The sequence below is a fragment of the Callorhinchus milii genome, unplaced genomic scaffold (assembly GCF_018977255.1).
Source record: "Callorhinchus milii isolate IMCB2004 unplaced genomic scaffold, IMCB_Cmil_1.0 Scaffold1, whole genome shotgun sequence".
Classification (NCBI taxonomy): domain Eukaryota; kingdom Metazoa; phylum Chordata; class Chondrichthyes; order Chimaeriformes; family Callorhinchidae; genus Callorhinchus; species Callorhinchus milii.
In genome coordinates, this window is record NW_024704742.1 from 100,646,685 (window position 1) to 100,665,650 (window position 18,966).

An 18,966-nucleotide genomic window follows, 5' to 3' on the forward strand; every position below is an offset into this window, starting at 1 on the left:
AGAGATTTTATTTTTTGCTAGCTGATTAAAAAAAATGAATGGTAATCAGAAATCTTCCCTCAGAATGCCTGGAGTTTGACAACTGTAGGTGATGATAATGGTAAAAAAAATCTGTTTTGAACTATTTACATTTGAAGTTCTAGTTAAAGAGATATTATCTAAGAAGTACCTACATCACGAAATGTGCCTGGTTGCAATGATCCTGTTGATAGTTGCAAGTGTTCACTAACAGAATTCAGTGACTGATGTCAGCTGACCTATGCCAAACTCTCCAATTGATGCTAAACACAGTCATAGTGAACAATATTTCTCCTAACGTTTGGAAGGTTTTGTAATATTAAAAAAATTAAGAGTACACAGATGGAATCCTAGTTGCATTCTGATGTACTTAGAGAATTTTCTTGGAAGGGAACAGTTGGCTTGAACAGCTCCATGTTTAGGGCTAATTTAATACAAAACTAAGTTTGAATCTTGTGATCCATGCAGTGTAAATAGAGCATTCTATTCATGGATTATAATTTGTTAGGCAATGATTTGTATTCTCTTCATTAGTAGTTTAAAACATTCTGAATACCTGCATAGAGGAAGCGACGTTTGAAGAGCGAACAGCTTGTTCATAAAGTGCAGAAGAAGGTGCAGGTACTTGGAGAATCTGCTTGTTCTTTATTGAGAGTTTTCGACGCAAACTTACTTTAATCTTGTTTTTCATGCAAGCAGGCCTAAAGTCACGATTGATAAAATATATTGAAAACAAAATGAATGCACAAGGTATCATAATATATAAGGAGCCCTGTAGCTCAGTGGTTAGAGACTCACCTTGCAAGGAGAGACACCTGGATTCAATTCCAGGCAGGGCGAAACCTTGCGCACGTTTCCTTACTCCACACGCCTAATAATAATCCCTCCAAAACAAAAATAAATTGGTCATTTTAAAATCCACGACTGTTTGTGGGACACTGCTGTGCGCAATTGGCTGCTGCGTTTCGCCCAAAAATATACAGTCCATTCACTTTACAGTCTACTCTGTGAAGCGCTTTGAGACGTCGAGAAAACGTGAAAAGCGCTATATTAAATGCAAGGTTTATTATTATTATATAAACTGTTTAAAGAAAATTGGATAATGATAGTTTCTTCTTCAGAGTGAATTTGATATCAGTACAGGCTTTGTTTCCATTAAATTTAATAACACTATAACAATACCTTGCACTTATACAGCTCCTATAGTTGTGGGAAAGGCATTGGGAGGGGTCTAATTTGTGAGATGTTCTAACCATATGCAAACATGTGTAAAGAGGGAATTAAAGATACTCCTTAATTACATAGTTTGGAATCAGCAATTTGTCCTGAAAGATTCTGTAATCATAAACCTAATGAAGGGAAGCAATGAAGTTAGAGGCCTTGACCTTTAACAGGCTTTGTGTTAGGGCAAGAACAGTAACATTTAGGACCGTCATGTGGATAGATGTCTTGATACTTTACATGGAGATTAGTATCAGGAGCAAAAAATATAATTTTATAAGTATTTTCAATTTCCACACCGGGCACCCTAAAAGTAGAGCTTTTAAATCTGGAACTAACCAGGAGTGTGGGGGAAGTCAGGGAGAGCAACAAAGCAATCTTAAGAAATTGCCTGGGAAATAGAGATTTTTGATCTATATCTCTGAGACCACCACATGCATTTAGGCAGATAGCATCAAAGATAAGGATAGGGGTCAGATACAGAGTCATAAAGAACCACATAGATCAGATGAATTGAAGTACAGCTCCGAGAGTGACAGAGAGATTGGGTAGATCATAAGTGTAAATCCCGGAATGCAAGAAGGAGCTAAAATCAGAGATAATATGAAACAGAGGGACCCCAATTACCTCCATTGAACCTATGTTGTTGCGAGCTCCTTTGTAAGACAAAGAACAGAAGTCTCCTCCCAATTGTCTGCACTTTTCTTCCACTGTGTTACATTGTTCCTTTAAAATATGTGTCCATAAACCTAATAAGGCCCCACCTGAACCATACGATTGTTTTTAAAGGCACAAAAGAAGGACATATGGCCCATTGTGTGAAGAAATATGTAATAATGTAATAATTCATATAATAAATCATTATCACTTAGTTGAGATGTTTCAAAACGCTCACAGAATATATTGTAAAATCCATGTTAAGTGGATTGACTGTGTATTTTTGGGCGAATCGAGGCAGCCAATTGAGCACAGCAGTGTCCCACAAACAGTCGGGGATTGATCGACCAATTGGTTTTGAGGAATTATTACCCCGGAAAGCGATCCACCAATCGATTAACAACCAAGTTCCTACTTTTCGCTAGGTAAACAGAGGCATGTGGCATAAGGAAACTTGCCTAAGGTTTTGTCCAGCCTGGGTCCTCTCGCTTGCGAGTCGAGTGCTCTAACCATTACGCTACAGGACTCCACAAATGTATCTCTCGGTACTGGTAGATTTTTCAGAACAAACAAGATAGTTCACCTAGCTTCTTAAGAACATAAGAATTAGGAGCAGGAGTAGGCCATTCGGCCCCTCGAGCCTGCCCCGCCCTTCCATAAGATCATGGCTGATCTTCAGACACAACTCTAATTACCTGCCCTATCCCCATATCCCCTAATCCCTCTGTTTTTTAAAAATCTATCAGTCTCAGCCTTGAAGATGTTCAAGGACTGAGCATTTACAGCCTTTTGGGGTAGTGAATTCCATAAAGTCACTACCCTCTGAGTGAAGAAATGTTTCCTCAACTCTGTTCTAAAAGGCTGACCCTTAATTTTAAGACTGTGACCCCTGGTTATAGATTCTCCTACCAGGGGAAACAGTCCCTCTGTGTCTACTTTATCCAGCCCTTTAAGAATCTTATATGTTTCAATAAGATCTCCCTATTCTTCTGTACTCTAGAGAATATAGCCCTAGTTTATTCAGCCTATCCTCATAGGTCAGTCCCCTCACCCCAGGAACTAACCGAGTGAGTCTACGTTGCACCCCCTCTAGGGCAAGTATGTCCTTTTTTAAATATGGAGTCCAAAACCGCACACAATAAAAAGTAGCAAATAATGTATCTGACGTACCTTCCTTTCCAGGATAGTAATGGCTTTATTAAGAACAACCCAGATTCCTCCTCAATGTTTTCCAAGGTGCTCATTAAAGTGTTGGCAAGCTTTGACCTTTGTTCTGTAAATTTTAAGGATTGTTCATTCCATATTTGCCTTTTCTGAAAATATTTGAAATAATTAGTAAATGTAGAGTTGCAGTTCTGAGACTGGTCTCAATATTGTGGGAACCCATTTCCGATATGAGCTGTTTTTGAAGCATGATTCCCATGAGTCCCATGAGTTAATTCTCCCATGAGAATGTGCTCTAATTCTGGTTATCAGAATGAATCCCTGCTTGGATGTCTAACTACATCGTAGAGGAATTCTGCTCTTATTGATCTACTTCTGAAGTAGCATTCCCATGGCTCAGAGTGCATTCTTCTGGTTACCGATTACTGGCACATGCCCGTTTGGTAAATTGGAATTGTTATTGGGGGATCCCTTTAAGAAACCCTGCAATTCAGCCCGAATGATACAATGAAGGGTGTCATTATCTTTCTTTCAAGGTGAAATAATGTGCAATTGATTTCTCTTGAATTCTGAGCTGAATATATACCATATACTGTAATATTTAATTGTGTATTTAGGATACAATACATTAACTGTAAATCAAAGTCAGGTGTAGTTTATTAGCTGTATTAAATATCATTAGATTGTTTTAGAAATAGTTGCAATACCCTGACTATATCATTTTGAAAGTCATGTTAAATAACTGCAATAAAATACCTTTTCATGTAGCTCCTCCATTCTTTTGAAGACTTCTGGATGATCCTGTGAGGCAGCAACTTTGCGTATGATGTTTTCTTCTGTTTCTTTTAAGATGACATACTGAGAATATTGCATTACTAACTGATTGAATCTCTTCTTCTGTAAGCCAATATATTCTTCCATGTTCTGAATTGCATTCTGTAAGAAGTTGTCAGCAACAATGAGTTCATGTCAGTAGAGCAAATACTGGAAAATTAAATTATTTAGAACAAAGCAGGGTTGGTAGGCCAACAATTGAAAACTTGTTAAGAGGACGATAAAAAAGACTTATGACACTACAGTAGAGCCCTATTAAAATCTACCAGTGGGGGTTCACAAAATCCAGACAACAGAGCCCAGTTGCTGGTCAGTGGTTCTGTATTATTACTGTGTATGCACAGGGTGTATGAAATTATGTTGGCTGCGACCAGATGACTTGACACTTGGTTTCTGACGGCCAGTGTTTTTAAGTGCCGATGGAGTGCATTTGGGATTTTTGGGGTAAGTAAATATCAATGTCCACATCACCTGGTGCTATAGGTGAATCTATGTTATAACAAGATTCTAGTGTATTCGAAAAGAGAAGAGTGTTTTTCCTGGTGACCTGGCCAACAATCCTCCAAATAAAATTACGATCGTTTGTGGGACGTTGCTGTTCCCGAATTTTGCCGCATTTCACCCACAAGGTACAAAATCACTCCACTTTACAGTATATCCCATTGACACTTTGTGACATTCTCCTTATGTGAACGTTGTATCAAACACATGATGTTTATAAGCATTGTATCAATAAAGACGTAAGCAATAAGCAGGCTGTTCAATTTGGGACTGCGAGTGGAAAATTAGAAGAAAATGGATGTGAAATAAACAAGCTTTGATTGAAGCAAAATTGTTCTCCCTCTCTCCTCCCACCTACCTCCACATTCACAACACACAGAGTAATGGATCTGTGGAACAGATTCCCAAAAGCAGTTAATGATATGTCAATTAACTTAATTAAAAATAAGACAAATGAGCATCTGATCAGGAATGGGATTGAGGACTAGATGGAGATAATGGCCTACAATACTTTATAGTGAATCCCGTGAAATGCTTTGAGATGTCCACACAACAAAAAAGAGACTCTTTCAAATGCAAGGATTATTATTATCATTATTATCATTATTACTATCATTATCAAAAACTTTGTGAAACACAATGCTTCCAGAGCTGACAGGACCAGTGGAAATGTTATGAGAAGCAACCAGTCAATGAAAAATATTGTAAGCTACATAGATATCCTGAACAGTTGCTCAGATATCCTTGAGGGCAAGGGAGAAAATTGTTCTCCTGCAGAATAAATACACTGTGTAAAAATTGTCTACAGTCAATGCAAGGAACAAACTTGATGCGCCAAATTTCATGTTTATTTTCTTAAATGCTTGTTTCTTTTCAACAGTTCTTGCTTAAGTTCTGAAAGTCATTGCATTTAAAAACATAGATATTTGTCAATATCACCTTGTAATTGTCTTTGGAGACAAAGTTCCTGTTGAGACCCTGCCTTAAAACTCTGGTATTATGTACTGCATCTGTTCTCATGAATAAGACAGTCAAATCAGGATCCTGCAGTTCATCTGTTACAGGGCAGCCTTCTGTTGTGTCCTGTGGTATCTTTGTTTGACTGAATGCATCCATTTCCTATGCATCAAATATACAAATTAGGATGATACATCAATCAGAATAAGAGCAGTCCTTAACAGGGGCGTTTTTTGTATGGGCTACACATCCCCTTATTTAGTCCTCTCCCTTTCAGGATTCCTGGGCCTCGGCCATGGTTGCAAAAAAAAACTGGGGTGCAAAGTATCCTCTCAATGGTAACATATGTGAAGAACAGACATCAGGAGTTATTTCTGTATGCAGACTGTTGTCAACAGTTGAAACGAGTTACCAGAAACCATGGTTGAGGCCAGGATTCATTCAGAAAACAGTATTCTTTGTTTGTATTCTTGTATTGAAATCCCTCCACTCCTCTGCACCCCCCTACCTCTCTGACCTCCTCTCTCCTCAAAACAATACCTGTTGCCTTCGTTCCTCCGGCTCTGGTCTCCTCCTCTGCCCCGGGTTCTCTGCTCCACTCTCGGGGCCGTGCCTTCAGCCACTATGCCCCGAGGCTCAGGAATTCCCTTCCTCACTCCCTTCACCTCGCTCCCTCTCTTCCTATCCTCAGGTCTCTGCTGAAGACCTTTTCGACTGCGCCTTTGGTCACCTTCCTCCCCCTGGCTCGGCCCCGGGATCCGTTACTGTGAAGCGCTCTGAGATGCCGTCCAGCGTGGAGGGCGCTATATAAATCCAAATTGTTGTTTGTTGTTGTTGTTGTAGTGGGAAGATGGCAAGTGTTCTGAAAGGATGAGATCAATAGGGGCCAAAGTCCAATGTTTTTGAGTCAACACTGACAGTGTGTGTCGTCAGGTTATTTGTGGGGGGATAGAGAGAGGAGTGAATGGACAGGTTATAGCAATCGCAGCTGAAGCCAATCTTTTCCTTACCCATTCCCTACACATGGGCATATTCTAGTAATAGTGAGCAGGATCACTGCTTGATTCGCTTTTCCCTTACCTGGATGCTGAGGCTAGCTGAAGCACTCTGACTGCCAAGAGCAGCTGCTTAAGTATACACCTGGATCCTGTGACTATTAACTGAACCATCAGGGGAGTTGATTTTCAAGTAAAGTTGACTTACCACTGCATGTCATCAATAGTGTTTACCTACAGGGCTCAATCCACCACCCATTTATTTTTGCCTGATTTCAAAATGCTGGTGTAAAGGCACGAAAAGCAAAGTAAAACAAGCAGAATAGCAAATACATAACTGTTGTCATTGTGAAGCATTTTATGACTTACTTGTTGCAGGCAAGTTATCTGGTCCTTGGCCTCGATGAGAAGCTGCTTGTTTCGGTATTTCTCCTCTTCATATTGCTGAGTCTTCTCATCAAATTGCTGTTGCCTGTGCAAGAGAGAATGTGTCTGACACTCATTGGAAGCTGAAGCAATATTCTCTTTGAAACCACATCACCAACTGTGTGGTACAAAGTGTTGGTGCACCGAACTGTTAAGCACACAGCACCATAATAATAATAATCCTTGCATTTGATATAGTTTCTTATCACGTCGTTGAGACGTCTCAAAGCGCTTCATAGAATATACTGTAAAGTGAATTGACTGCATATTTTGCAAGTGGAACTCGGCAGCCAATAGCACACAACAGTGTCCACAAACAGTAGTGGATTGAGTCACCAAATATTTTTAAAATATTTTTTTAAGGATTATTACCCTCAGAAACCAATCCACAAATGGGCTAACAACCGGGTTCCCACTGTTTTGTAAATAAAGGCATGTGGAGTAAGGAAACTTGCCTTAGGTTATGCCCCGGCCAGGAATCAAACCTGGGCGCTCTCGCTTGTGAGGCGAGTGCCCTAACCAATACACTACAGGGCTCCAAAATGGCAAATTCTCAAGTCTCGGATGTTTATTCTTGGGGAAGGGGGGAGAGGTACAGGAGGTGAGCTTGGACTGTAGCAGGGAGAGATATTGAATGGGAAGACATAATAAAAACAAAGATTAATGAACTTCAACAGATTTAGGCATGAAACTCTGAGATACTATTTGGGAAGATCGTCCAAACCATTGCATTTTGACCCTAATATATTATTGCAAAGCAGTTTTCACCAGATACTACTGTTTTGTTGTTCTTCGCTGTGGTCACTTGTTCATTTATTTCAAGACAATATGCATTGAACTGGGTTCCTAGAATAATTTCTTCCATTACCTTTACCGACATTGCTCTGGGTTTGATGCATTAGGGTTGAAACTTTGGTATTTGTGACAAGGACTCGCAAATAGTAACCCTCTCTGGTAACTGGAAATGGGTCACACTGACTCATGGGATCTCTATGTCTTAGCCTCAATCAGTCTGGTAACTTATTGAGTACCCAAGATCAGCTGATTAAGGGCAAACCGAGGATCTTCTCAGTCTGTGTGGCTCACAAGTACAGAGCATTCATCTGTTGAGCTCTTTGCGGGAAACAGAACACATCAATGTCACCTTGCACTGAATCAAAGTATGGCTCAGAAGCATAGTCCAGATTCCACGCAGAGTTCCCACTGCATTTCCGGGAAAATAATTATCAATGCAAACTGAAAAGCACATCTCTTTTTCCCTCCCCTCAAGATTCCTGAACAAGACTGATCAAACAGAATTAAACTGCACGGAACTATGAGGACAACTTTGTGCTCCATCGAGAACTAGATTAAAATTGTGAAAATTAATTCATTTTGCTTCGTATTAGTGATCAGAGGCAACCTTGGGGTAAAAAATCTTTCATAATATTCTCAGTATGATAAAACTGAATCAGTTATGAAACATTGCATTTTTCACCCTCTAACTCCATCTCTTCAGATTGAATTCAAACCTTGGCTTGGGTTGCAAAGGGCATCTTTCTATACATTCTCCACAAACCAGCCTCCCAAATGTATTTTTTTGGAGGCTGCTGCCTATTTTTATTTGAATCATGTCCACGTTTGCTGTTTGCAGACATCGCAGTGTACCTCCAGCTGGGAGAGCAGGCAAGCAGAACGACTAACCTTTTACTCCACGTCAATTTTTAATTTCATAAAACAAACCATCCATACACATCAAACGCTGGCATGATGGATACAATGTGTAAAGGTGTTGTTTCTTGCTTGTTTGGATGCGGCTGGATAGATGATTGCAGACTGCCAATTAAACCACTGTTTAGCTGGATAGGAGGCTTGATTGTCATACTCTCCAATTTCCAAAGTTTACATGGGAATAATACGAGATTAGATTTAAATCCCAGACACATCTGAAATTACTTTGAAATAACCCAAAACCGGAGAGTATAGAAAAAGATTAATTCACTAATCTTTTGTGTCTTTAGCTAAACACAGCCAGTGGCAATAGTAGCAGTAAAGGATGTCAATGAATGGATATCTCTTATTCAACAATTCATTAAATAACTGAGTCTATGAACCTGTTTTAAGAAACACTTACAGTTGTTGCATTTTATCCTGAAACTCGGTTTGAGATGATTTCTCCGCATACTCCACTCTGGAATGGAAAACAGTATTCTCTGCAATGTCTTGAAAGGAATTCAGGCTGGTCTTATCCTGTACAGAGGCATTGAAACTGATGGTTGTTCTCTCACGGGATGACCCATCAAAGGATGATACAGCACACTCCCTCTCTTCTGTGTTTAACAAGGCACTGAGGACTTGAGTCAAGAGTACAGCAGTAGAAAAAACAAAATGGACAGTAAATTGTAACATGTTTTGTCAGTTGCTTCAACTTTATTTAACTTAAGTCAACTTCTTGTGAAATGAGAATAATTAGCTACCTTGATTAAATCTTATAAATATAACATAATCACTTTAACAAAGTCTTTGAGTCTTTATGTGGAGTCCTGTAGCTCAGTGGTTAGAGCACTCGCTTTGCAAGCGAGAGACCTGAGTTCAATTCCAGGCAGGACGAAACCTTGGGCAAGTTTCCTTACTCCACACGCCTAATAATAATCCCTCCAAAACCAAAAAAAACAAAAAAAAATAATAAATTGGTCATTTTCAATCTACGACTGTTTGTGGGACATTGCTGTGCACAATTGGCTGCCGCGTTCGCCCACAAATATACAGTCAATTCACTTTACAGTGTGTTCTGTGAAGCGCTTTGGGACGTCCTCCCGATGTGAAAAGCGCTATATCAAATGCAAGGATTATTATTATTTATTATGTTGCCAAATTGTGAAAAATGTAATGATCCTGCCTTTTGCATCAACTCCTCAGACACTTGAATATAAGGAATATAAAGAATAATTTTAAACAAAAGCTAAAATACCACAGATGCTGGAAATGTGAAAAAACAGAAACGTCATCGACCTGAAACGTTAACTCACTTTCCTCTCTCCATAGATGCTGCCTGACCTGCTGAGTGTTCCCAGCAAGTTCTGTTTTTATTATTAAAGAATAATTTTGTCCACTTCATGGTAGTAGTAATAATAATAATTCTTGCATTTAATATAGCAACTTATCATGTCATTGAGATGACTCAAAGCCCTCCACACGATTGTAAAGTGTAGTGAATGTACATTTTGTAGGACAGCAATATCCCACAAGCAGCCATGAAGTGGGTGACCAAATTTATCTGGAGGATTGTTGGCCAGGACACCGAGAGAAACTCCCTTCTCTTTTTCGAATAGTGCCATAGAATATTTAATGTCCACCAGAACAGGCAGATGGGACCTCATTGAACATTGATATCATGGAAAATCCAGAGTAAACTTTGCCTGGACCTGTGTTTCTGCATATTAATAATGTTTGCTAAAAGGCTGATTTTTGACAAGCGATAGATCAATTGCAAAAACATCTGGAGGGGAAAATAAACATATAGAAACTGGCAGTCTGTAAGAGAAATACAAACTATACCGCTACAGTGGGTATTATTTCAAATAAGTAGTAATATGTTTTTCAATCAACGATGACAAAATTTACCCAGAATAATGACCTCAGTTTTAAAAGATGTACAATAGCTTTAAGGTCAGAAATGATATTACGAAACCCTCAGTGAATGGAAAAATATTACTAATAAAGAGGGAACAGGGAAGAAAGACAGGATGAATTGTTTGAATTGGAAGCAAAGTGCAGAAGCTGGAGCAGGGTCAGGAAGCAAAGAGTAGAGGCAGAAAGAAAAACAAAATGTTATTATGAGTTTTATTCATCCTTGCTACTGGAAATCCTTTTGAAAACAGACTTATATTGTATTATCAAGTTTGCTATTAACCATTTCAACTTCCAATGAACACATCAAAAAAAATCTGTGCTTTAGAATTCAGTGACAAATAACTATTATTTTATTTTCTATATAAATGATCCCAAGTGTAGTTTATTTCCAAACATCCTAGTGTTACAATGTTACAATATTGAATGATTGAGCAGCATTTTGAGCTTGTATTGTCTGACGTTTGGTTTGTTTTCCTCTGGAAGGCACCTTTTGACAGTGGATTTAATTTGTGGTGATTTGTAAAAGGCTTCAAATAGAAGCCTACAGGAATCTGATGTGTCTCGGGTCAACATGCTGGAACTGATTGTGGACAGCGATCTCATTCCAATTTCTGTGAGGTCGGATTGCAGGCAAAGGAGGCTTTTGGTAAGAATTTGGCTGAGATCAGCAACTAAACAGAATTCAGGCATGTTGGTATAAACCACATCTAGCTTCCTACAGGATTGTGCATTTATGAATTCCACCAATTAGACCTTAGTGCCAGGGAGATTACTCACTGGAACAAGTGGCCATAACATCCTGAAGTAGGAGGGGGAAGACGGTTTTGGCTCCTCAGTCTCCCATCATACCTCAGCCAAAGTAAAGGCTGCTCAAGAATTGAATGCCTTGTGCTAGCTCAGTGGTACTCAACACTATCTACACTACAGCATCATCCAGGGCCATCTCAAAGGAGCCTGACTTGATTAAGAATCGCTTTCACCAAGCACCAGATCAAAGCAGTTTCGGAAGCCAGGTTTGCATGTTAGTTTGAACCGTTTGTTCCATAATCTATTGATTGTGAGTTGGTTTGTATTGTAGGGAGGTAGGATCTGCTTGGCTTCTTTCTTTACTTCCTTCTCTTCAACCATGCCTTCAGCTTCCCGCTCGACTCTCTACCCCCTCCTCGCTCCCTCCCTCCCTTCCCTCCCTCACCCTGACCATTTCCCCCTTGCTCAGGTCCCGACCCAACTGTCCAGCGCCTTGGGATGTCCTTCCGACGTGAAAGGTGTTCTATAAATGAAATGTTGTTGTTGTTGTTTGCTGTCTCCATTGATCCTAAGAGGTGATGGCAGGCTCTTTCTCCACCGAAGACATCAATGACTGCTCTCATACCACATTCAGATGCCCTGCAGCAACAGTATTACACTTCCAATGCCATTTTAATTCCAAGTAGCAAGCTATAAGTCTGTTGTATGCAATTAAAGTAACAATGAAGGTTTTTGTTCAGCAGTTTAAGAAAAAGTTATAAAGAATTTTGCAATTTATATCTGAACGCAATGTTAAAATGTTGCTGTTAGACAGTTATTATTGGAGGCTGAGCTGACTGAGTGCTGAATTTTCAAAGACTCAGTGAAACATCACAAATGATGAATATTATACAATGGTAAGTACATGCTGTAATTAAAAGCGATTACTCCCAATGGAGGAATATAGCGTTTACAATCGATTTAGTCTTGCCTTTTGATCTAAACGCAACTTCAAATAAACACAGAAAAGTATAATAAATTACAAAGTCAAAGTCCTGGACTTATATCTTACTTGCTTTCATTGACAATAAATGATCTGTGATTACAGTAAGCAGTTAGCATTCGGGGAGGCTTGCTTGGCAGATCCTTCCTCTAGGCACTACTAATATGGCTCTGTGCCATTGTATACTCCTACCTGTCAAGAATTCATTTAGGATACGCTGACTGCTACTGGCCATGGAGCAAACTTGGCCTAAGATGTCCACATCTGGGCTGTATCTCACCATTGCAATCTCTTGAAATGCTTGAGCAGCAGAGATCATTTCTGTAATGATTCACAGGTTATATTATTAATGGTTTTGTTTGATATTTTCTGTAATCTTTACAGTAGTATAACCTCTCCTACACAAACTGCTTTTGCCCACATATTAACTGAGAGATTTATCTAAAAACTTGTTACAAAACAGATAGGGAATGTATCACACTTAAAATGAATCATCATACCTCAGGGATTAATACACATGGGCACGACGTGTCTCGGTCTACATGATTTAAATATAGAATACAAAAAAATGAGAAGGAGTTGCAATCACAGTTAAGTGGTCCAGGGGAAGTTATTGGTAGGGAGAGCAAAGCACAAGTTGTTTATACATACATATATATGTTTGCAATACATATATATTAACAGGATCTTGTGATTGAAGTAGAGTCACTAATATGGCGAGTTGCACCATTCTGGGGGGAATTTAACCTAACAACATAGTGGATATCCTGAGAACTGAACCATCTATTTGTATGCTTCCTTGTCTGCTTCAGTTTAGTTGTAGAGAAAAAGACATAAGATCAACCAGTAATCTTTTTTATCTCAATGGATGGGTGGGTATTTTATATTATAAATAAGAAATTGTATTCTTGTCAAATGTATATTTTTTATGCACAATATACTATTTTAATTTAAAAATTGCGTATCATGCAGAACGATCATTGAGTCAGCAGTTGCAAGTTTAAGAGAATGCAATTGATGCAATAGAGTATTGCTCCAAAGAGTATTGTGTGGAAGAGTCTCAAAGCAAACAACAATACAAACATAAGTTACAAGATTTGGGCCATTGTAATGTTTGTTTAGTTGATAGCTTACCACTTTATCCACCATACTACATGGAATGTTTTATAATTATGAGTTGCAACAAGTAACACAATGATTGGTGTTACTCACTCATGAAGCATCTTAATCCACAATGTATTAAAGAAACTACTGTTCGTTGTCACTAACGTTTTGAAAGCAGTGTTGAAAGAGCCATTATAAAGTGTGCATTCACAAGCTTAAACATTCAGAAACATAGATAACCACCTCAATTTTTCATGTTAGTTTCACTAACTGCACGTAGATACATTTGTTCCATCTAAAGATTAGATAAGTGCACGGAAGACCCTATATTAATCCAGTATATTGGTTACAATAAACTGTTTTGAAAATGATACGCTGTCAAATTATAAAAGCCTGTAGTGTTTGCAGAAAATAATTACAACGTGATACTGTGCACTGGACAACATTTACCCTTTTCAAACAATATTTTGCTGACGTAATCTTTAAACTCGATAATCTTCGAGTACAGTTTGATGTATTCCTCAGTCAGTGGGTGAAAGGTAAGGTCTGAAGCTGTTAGCTCAGTGTTAGGCACGTGTTGCATTGTCGTGGTTCTCCCTGGTCCACTGTGTTCAGCACAGTCTGTAAACAGAAAGTTAATCATGTGAGATTGCTTAAAGGTTTCCTTCTCATTAATACAAGGAACACATTAAATTTGTTCCTAATACCATCTTGACTAATGAAGACTTTACCTACACATATTTTGAGGTGTTTATAATAATAATCCTTGGATCTGGTAAAGCATCTTATCACCACATCCAAACCTCTCAAAGCGCCTCACAGGACTTACTGTTAAGTGAAATGACTGTCTATTTGTAGGTGAACGACGCAGCCAAATAGACACAGAAATGTCCCATAAGCAGCCATAAAGTGAAGTCTAATGTTTACAATGGTTTGTTCCTGGTCACCAATTTCTCACAGCTGGCTTGTCTGATCATCTGGCCCACTTAGGGTTAAGAAACTGACTTTATGTTGTAAATTTCCTGGTTTTACGTCCACATTAAGAGGTTTAACTTGGAGGAGAATCCCTGAGGTAAAACTCCTCATATGGTCTCAATCTACATCAGAAAACTGACTGTATCAGGTTGGTTTCTTGTTTTTTTAGAAAAACAGCAAATAGCAAGCTGAACGGGAGTATCTGGTTGCAGGGAATTTGAGGATGGGAACAGCAGTATTTATGGGATTCCTTAAAGAGATCCTCATTCTAATTAAGATAAGGAACACATAAGGAATAAGGATAAGGAATACTGCAAATTCTGCCCAGGAAAGGTTATTACTAAATAAATCCTTTTAATAAATGTGCATATAAAAGAGATGCACTGCGTTATTCAAATAGATTTTCATGTTATGACAGTTAGGGGATTCAATTAGGTGAAATTTCAAAAAACACAATTTTTATTATGTATGGGTGAAAATTTCCAAATTGTTTGACCGCCCACTTAGCAGTAGTGAGCCAAGAATACAAGTTGCGCTTCCCACTCTTTTATAAAATTGCAAATATTAGATTCCTCCCTCCTCATTCAATGTCATAAACACCTCAAATGATAATGCCACAGGGGCATTGCATACATACACTGCTAAGTGCTCTGAGATGCCATCCGGTGTGAAGGGCGCTATACAAATGCAAGTTCTTGTTGTTGCAATTTTTTAAAATATGTTTTCAAGGACCCAAATGCAGAACATTTTGTTGTTGATAGCAATTGACTTTATGGTGAGAATGGGATGGTGAGAATGTGGAACTCACTGCCGGAAACTATGGTTGAAGTAAAAAGAATCAATGTATTCAAGAGAAAAACTTAATGTGTATATGAGGGAGAAGGGAATAGAGGTGTATAAGTGAGAGGAATAGTGATGGTGGGGGGCTTGGTGTGGAGTATAAACACTGTCATGGACTAGTTGGGCTGAATGACTTGATTCCATGCTGTATCTCTATGTAACTCTATGAAATGCTTTGTAATAAATGGTTACTTACAATCAAAACACTGCCTACTACAGTTCATAACACTGGTTTGCCTGCAATACACAAGACTGATGTTTACATAGATTTGATTTCCTTCTGTAGGATCATAATTATTATTACTTGAGATTCAACATTATAGAATATCTAGAGTTGATATCGCAGAATTCACTGTTCGTGTACGACAGCAAGAGTAAAGATCGTAAAAATTTCCTGCTAGTATTGTGATATCATCACCAGCATTCCAGCATCTTGTTACAGGCAGTTTCATACAGTGGGAGTTAATCCATGTTATCAAAACAATTTTCAGTACTTAAGATAAGAGGTGCGTGGTGAGATACGTATATTAAAAATATTTTAAAAAAAACACTACTGGAATGCCTCCAGTCATCAGGAAGCTTCTCACAACAAATAATGTTAATAAAGGTTCATTTGCCAATGCCCCATCATCTATTCATGCATACACTTTATGCCAATAACAATTACTGGCATGTTACCTTCAAAGGAAAGGAAGTAAAAAACCATGAATGTTGGAAATACAAAATCATAAATGTACAGATAGCAAGATCTCTTTTGATTTTTCAGAAAGGGAGATGCATAAGAATTCTATGTGGTATATAAGTTTATTTAAAAATTCACATCCAGTGATTATCTTCCTTGGGGAAGTGGGGTCTCTCTGGAGCTGAGTTGATTTTCTCCATGGCCACATGCCTGAATTGAATTGATTCTCTATGGTGGTCTCTGAAGTCCCATTCCCTGAGTCAGCAGATCCACAGTAATTAAGGCACTGCTGGTGACAAACCAGCCAAGCGTTGCTCTTCAGCAGGAATTGGAGAAGTGGATGAGTCACTTGGGACAGGGATTCTTCCAATTGGGTCCTGTTAGCCCTACAAGCCAGAGTCCTAATGGGCAGAGTTGTCCTTGGTGGACAAGCGGTGGCAAGATTACCTTAGCTGGTTAAATTCCAATACGTACACTGGGGTTCCCAAACCTTGGCTCTTGCCAACCTGCATCTAATACTTTCCTGGATTAGGTGTGCAGGGTACATTCCCCCTTAACTCTGTGCAGAGAATGCACATTTTATTCCAGGTACAATCAAATTCCCATAGTTCAGTTTGGTTACTCTTATTCTTAGGTAATTTGGTACAGTGGAGTACAGTGGTACAGTGGAGTCCTGTAGCTCAGTGGTTAGAGCACTCGCTTTGCAAGTGAGAGACCTGAGTTCAATTCCAGGCAGGGCGAAACCTTGGGCAAGTTTCCTTACTCCACACGCCTAATAATAATCCCTTCAAAACCAAAACAATAATTAATTGGTCATTTTCAATCTACGACTGTTTGTGGGACATTGCTGTGCGCAATTGGCTGCCGCGTTCGCCCACAAATATACAGTCAATTCACTTTACAGTGTGTTCTGTGAAGCGCTTTGGGACGTCCTCCTGACGTGAAAAGCGCTATATCAAATGCAAGGATTATTATTATTATTAATTTCCTGGCTCAGTTGCTGGCACTCACAGACTTCTGAGTAAGAGGGTTCAAACGCTACATTGGGATTTTGAACTCCCAGTCTAGGCTGACACTCCAATAAAGTGCTGCATTGTTGGAGGTGCCGTCCTTTGGATAAGACACTAAACCAATGTCCCATCTGCCTGCAGAGATCTCATCCGCCTGTTCAGGTGGGCATTAAAGATATCTTGGTAGTATTTAAAAAGAGAATGGAAGTTCACCCATTGTCCTGGCAAACAGTCATTAAGATAAAATTGGGCATTGCTGTGCGAACGTTTAGGTGTTTTGCCTACAAAGTATACAGTCACTACAGTTCGTCCTGGCAGGAATGTCAAATAAAAGGAATATTCCTTCTTTTTCTTCTTAATCATACCGTGTGTTTCTGTGCTTACCAGATGACACACAAAAAGCAATCACCATCACATTATTCCTCCTCATTCATTATACTATACTTGCAACAGTAACACATGAGGAATGAATGAAAAGCAGCGCATAGTCGAGCACAATCTCTGCAAAGTGTCCATCATTTTCAGCAGAGATGTCTCTAGGCAGTAGTGCTTGGTTACATTTCAAGTAGTAGCAGGTCACCAGATACTTTGTTTTGGAGTTTCATCTGACTGTGGTGAACGCACATAATAGCTACAGCTTCAATGGAATGTCTTAGTGATTCAAATTGCTACTATACATCTTACTTAGGTTAAATACATTGTGAAAGGTCGATGCAGTGAAAATTGTAATGATGTGTAGGCAGGAGCGGGATTAATGGACTGCGTGGTCTTTTCTCAGTCTCCTGTTCTCTCCTTATCGTACATTCTTATAACCAAGATACAGTTGACGAGTGAATGAACTTTGTACATTGAAACCCTCAATATGTTTTTCTCCTATGACACAAACAGCAGCGACAAGAGTCTGGCACTGTTAGTACTATAAAATCACTGACACAGTGGAATGAATGTCTTCTCTTAAACATCCTGAGGAGCAACATAAAGCTATCATCAATTCCAGAGGAACTCAGGCAGCAACTAAGGCAGGAACTTGAGATATAGACAAATAGAATTCTACGACATTCACCAAAGTATGAGACAATTGTAAAAGTTTTCTAAGATAGCAACTTAAATCTATGGTGGCCATCAGTTTCAGGGAGGAAAATTATATAAATTTATGTTGTCCCCATATCACAGGGCTGGATATGAATGATGGTCAAATCTCCCAGTGTCATTTCACACACCACCAAGAGATTACAGAATTTCCCCACAAATAGGAGTACATAATTGAAAACGGACATTAAACATATCTCAACAGAATTATTCCTCCGCATCGAGCTGATTTTGTGATAGGCTAGTACAATATTTGGACTATTTGCTTAGTAGGGTTGCAAAAATATAGCATGTCATATGATTTCAGTGCACCGAGATGTTATCCTAGGTGAAGAATATTATTTAAAGATGTTATATAAATATAATATAAATGCAATATGTTGTTGTGGTATCGCATATTACATTTCAGCACTCCTATATCCCAATCTTGGCACCAGTATACAAAGATTTTCATCTGTACATGTTTTGTGCAAAAGGTTTGCAAGGAGCTAACAATTTATCAGTGACCCGAATGAGTAACCACAGAGAGACTAATCTGCTTTTTCCATCAGCTCTGCTGTTAGCTGTTGACTGCTCTACGCTTGTATCAGAATGTTTTTTTTGGACAGACCTTTACTTTGGCTGAGAGGTTGAGGCTTTCAGAAGACTAGGTTTGGATGCCAGAATTTCTAGCCAAGTGTAGGGAGTAATAAGAATTAATCTCTTTGCTAATTTCCAGTTATCACTTTGGAGATTAGCATGAATGGTGAAGACGTGTAGAAAATTCCTGTACCAGTAGACATAGAACTCTGCTTGTGCTGGGTCACAGCAACCTGAAATACTGGGGCAGATGTGATTGGTAGATTGTTTGAAATGAATATGATCTGCAGTCATTCATATTGGTGGCAAATTAAATGGAGCACTTTGCTGTGAAGAGTATGTGAGAGCAGTATTATCATATACCTGTTACCACTTTTCTCATACATTACACTTTGCATTCTGCATGTACTTAGGCATGGGGGAGCTTGGAATTCTGTTCCTTGTTTGTTTATAATATTCATAAAATAATAATACAACAACAAAATTACATTTATAGAGTGCCTTTCACATCAGAAGGGTGTCCCAAAGTGCTTCACAGGACATACTATACAGTGGGGTGACTGTGTATTTTGT

At 38.9% G+C, this 18,966-nt stretch overlaps 1 protein-coding gene across 1 annotated transcript in view; it reads right to left on the bottom strand.

Annotated features, from left to right (window-relative positions):
* Positions 1 to 18,966, bottom strand: part of LOC103182381 — a 94,052-nt gene that overhangs the window by 5,344 nt on the left and 69,742 nt on the right. Inside the window, exons 13-20 of the mRNA XM_007899380.2 lie at positions 13,669 to 13,839; positions 12,307 to 12,435; positions 8,887 to 9,106; positions 6,717 to 6,819; positions 5,335 to 5,514; positions 3,817 to 3,996; positions 3,067 to 3,209; positions 575 to 719 (exon numbers count right to left, since the gene is read on the bottom strand). Of these exons, the coding sequence (XP_007897571.2) occupies positions 575 to 719; positions 3,067 to 3,209; positions 3,817 to 3,996; positions 5,335 to 5,514; positions 6,717 to 6,819; positions 8,887 to 9,106; positions 12,307 to 12,435; positions 13,669 to 13,839 (1,271 nt within the window). The remainder of the gene's footprint in view (positions 1 to 574; positions 720 to 3,066; positions 3,210 to 3,816; positions 3,997 to 5,334; positions 5,515 to 6,716; positions 6,820 to 8,886; positions 9,107 to 12,306; positions 12,436 to 13,668; positions 13,840 to 18,966) is intronic.